This window comes from Capsicum annuum, unplaced genomic scaffold, assembly GCF_002878395.1.
Source record: "Capsicum annuum cultivar UCD-10X-F1 unplaced genomic scaffold, UCD10Xv1.1 ctg59908, whole genome shotgun sequence".
NCBI lineage: Eukaryota > Viridiplantae > Streptophyta > Magnoliopsida > Solanales > Solanaceae > Capsicum > Capsicum annuum.
The window spans coordinates 429-4356 of record NW_025868663.1 but is presented as its reverse complement, the minus strand read 5'-3'; the positions used below and the strand labels follow the sequence as shown (position 1 = coordinate 4356).

The following is a 3928-nucleotide window of genomic DNA, read 5'->3' as shown; positions in this document are numbered from 1 at the left end:
GTGTTTTTATAGTATAGGAGTTAGAAGTTTTAATTCCTAGTTACAAGGAGTCTTGTAATTTTGTTGATTGTTGAGGCTCAAGAGTTATCGTGGAGTTGGGTTTAAATCCTGTAGAGGTACAGGTCGTGGTTTTTTACACCTTTCTTGAGCCGGGTGTTTTTCACGTAAAAATTATTATGTTCAGTTTTTACTTCTGTGAACCACGTTTAGCTACTTGTTCCACAGATAGTTAATAAATAGAGTAATTTATTAAAACTGGTAGGGCTCTCACTCTAACAATTTACGGCCTTTGATTTTTGATGTGCACAAATAATTAAGCGCTTAGACTTGTATAAAGTTGAACTAGTATAATTCAATTCCATTCGTGTGTATTGTTAGAGTTGTGACCCGCATTTTGTTGGTATAGCCCTGAAAGTTTCGCATTTGTGACCCATGTTTGTATTTTTTGGGCCTAGTACCTATTTGTAAGCACGTATTATATAAGTGTGATTTAGTGGGTTATTTTCGTTATTCAAAAAATTCAGCCTTCTCCACATTGTACTCTCTTCATTATAGTGAAACCTCCTCTGCCTGCCCGTAGGTTTTTCCGCAAGGGTTTCCACGTAAATCTGTATGTTTTTCTTGTTTTCTTTTACTCGTGGTTTGCTCATTCTGTCCGATTTATAATATGTATCTCATGACATGAATCTACATGTGAAGGATACATACATCTATTTATTCAACTTTATACAAGTTTAAATACCACAAGAACAAGCTACTCTCATTTTTTGGCATGAGCATGAGTTTGAGCTGCCACCTTTGGCTAAGGTTCCTTTTGAGATTAAATAAGCTAGAACGAACTTCCTTCAGAAGAAGATCAAAGAAGAGCTTCAACTACCACTATGACCCTCCTATCTATTATATAATCTTAATGCTTTGAATCTTAATGTTTGATGATCTTTTAGATCAACAAGCTTTAGGAGGTCCGGTATTATGGCCCCCTCCATCAAATTTAATGTCACGATTCGAATCGGAGTCCAGACTGTGATGGATACCTCAAGACAAGCAAGATCTAAGATGGCCCCTTAGCCTTACGTCATAAACATACTAATATAAAGAAACTGTGAAAGCCAATCCATATAGTAAAAGAGTTTGATGAATAACGAAATGAAGTTTTGAAAGTAAAATTCAAATCTGAAAACAATAACCCAATACTATCTACAAGCCTCTATTCATAAACATCCACTAAGTCGGGACATGACCCCAACTATGCAAAACAAAATCAAAAGTAAGAAAATGATATAATAAGTGAAAAATATGAATGCATTCCAGATGATGGAGGGCTCACCACTTCTCACCAGCTATTCAATTGGATTATGCTCCACCTAATGCTGCACAGGGTCACAAGAAAAGACCGTTGGACCTACATCATGAAATGATGTAGCATCTGGGGACGGTCAGTACGGCGAATACTGACATGCAACTCAAGGAAAAGGATTAAAATACATTTACCAAAAACAGTCTTACAACATATGCTCAACAACCATAAAGATAATAGAATGTCAGGGTAAGCGGTAAGGAATGTAGACATGATCTTTTAAAATTTAATCCCGAACTATATAGCTTTTCCATTGTCATTCAATAACCTACAAGCCATATGGGTCCGGTACTCCCCAATCGGCGGAGCCTCAGTCCATGTTTGCAGCACGTACTGAGGTTAGGCAAAAGTCACCAATACACTGGAGCCACCATATTATCCTCATGTTAAGAAAATCATTTTTATCGTTCAAATAAGGTACGACATCCCTATGCCAGCAAGAATAAGTTTCGGGCGTTGGTCACGAGGGCATACGCCTTCACGGTGAAGCTATATAATTTTCTTTAATTCCCAATTAAAACATTTTTACGTATTATTCACCATGAAGTCGTTCATTAAGGCATTCTCATATTGGTATCGTTATACCAAGACTTGCAAGTCATTTGTATCATGCCAAGAAAATATTGTCATAAAACATTATCGACTCCTTAGCCCCATCCTTCAAAATCATACTCATACTCATCATTAAATTACATATATAAGAATTTCAAAGCAAGTCATAGAATTCAACACTTTCGATAGTTGAAAAAGATGGGTTGTCATCTCTGTTCATTATCTTAATTCAAAGCTTTTTCAAAAGGATTTGAAAGTTATAATTTCAATCATTCATAACATTCAATATTTCAAAATTTATATAATGAAATGCATCCTTACAATCATTTAGTTCAAATCACCAAAATCCTTCACAAGTGGTTAAAAATAACATGTAAGAAGAAGGAAAAATCAATATTTAATTTTTTTAATGACAATTCACAATTCCAACTTCAAACATCGACGAAATAAGTAAAACGATAACAAAATTTACACTTTAGAATAGTAACTAAAGTAGGGAGTGTTCGACATGTCTTTTTTATTGGAGTGAATTTGGAAAAAAACTTGTGGTTAAAGCTCTGAGAGTTGAATTCTTGAAAAAACCTTATTTTACTTCTTTTGAGAGTTGAGAGGGGGAAGAATGATGGTAAATTATAACAACTGATAAGTTAATAAGGGTTGACGAATGCTTAAATTCATTTAATTGGGTAACAGACCAAAAAAGTCCTCACCCCAAACTGAAAAAAAAATCGTGTTTTGTGCCCTTGGGAGTGGCACACTCTTATCACGGCATGCTCAGGGCGTGGCACACCGCTATCGAAGACCCTCACCGATTCGGGATTCTGAAATAACCCCGAACACTTTTCAAAAATTCCGAAACTCTCCATAGTTATCCTATTACCATCCCTTATCATGATTCAAGTAAAACATCATTGTTAAATACGAGGAAGGGTTTAAAATAAAATCATCTAAATTTTTGGAATCTTACATTTGAGGAGATAAAAGCATGGATGAATGGATTTTGATTTTAAAAAAAATATACATCGTCATAAATATGACTTGATGGGTGTAATACAATTCTTTTAGGCCTTATTAGGCCTAGTTCTATAAATACTACTTAGTAAATATTTAGACAATGAAATAGCATCAAAGATGATGAAATCTTTCTTCAATATGTTGTTCTTGAAAAGTTACAAGAAAGAGGTTATATGGTGCTATTTTCTAGTAGTAAAGAATACTAGAAAATTAATCTCTCACTTTTACCTCCAATGCTTCAGCTACGTATTGTGATCAGCAGGTAGAAGAAGTAGGACATTTTAAGACACCTGCATTTTTTGTTAACTCCTTGACCTTGTGTCCATCTTCCACTGGAAACGCTTGCTCTGGCGTATAGTTTGGCCGCACGGCGTCACGACCAGAACCCGATCCATTGAAACATGCTCCGTTCGCAAATACATCTTTAACTGACTGGAAATTCCCTTCCACTTCACCACTCTCCTGTTTCCATGTGACCTGTACCATATATCACGCTCATCAATCAATCAATCAATCAATCGACCACCGCTCATTTCTCTCATTAATTAGAGTCCTCCACTGGATAGGGTTGCATTATAAATTGATAAGGAGTTCTCGTTATAATTGCCTAAATTCACGATAGGCTAACAAAATAAAATAGGCATTGACAGTAAAATGTTTACCTCGTTCCTTCCTCCTTTTGCAAAGAAATAATTGGCTTGGCTCTTAATGCTTGGGTTCATGCTTCCCCCTATTGCGTAGCTACCCCATCCCTTGTAAACATTGTTGACCACATGTGCATATCCATGACGAATCCTGCATAAATAAACACAAAACAAATACATGTTTGTCACGTATGCGTTACGATACTGATGAGGTGTCAAATAATTTTATTAGTAAAATGTAAGGGAAAATCTGCATACTATATATTGCAATTGCCTACATTCCTCTTTTTCTTAGTCCCTAGGCTATAGATAACACCTCCACTTTTTCCGCTGGAAGAGTTGAAAGAAGAAGACGTGATTA

The 3928-nt window shown here is 35.7% G+C and overlaps 1 protein-coding gene across 1 annotated transcript; it reads right to left on the bottom strand.

Annotated features, from left to right (window-relative positions):
* Positions 1 to 2945: 2945 nt before the first annotated feature.
* Positions 2946 to 3718, bottom strand: LOC124893458 (pectate lyase 3-like; the record flags this gene model as incomplete). The annotated part of the gene is made up of 2 exons (XM_047404456.1): positions 2946 to 3400; positions 3586 to 3718. Coding segments are annotated over 2 exons (355 nt in total), but the record flags the coding sequence as incomplete, so codon positions are not given.
* Between the last annotated feature and the right edge of the window lie 210 nt (positions 3719 to 3928).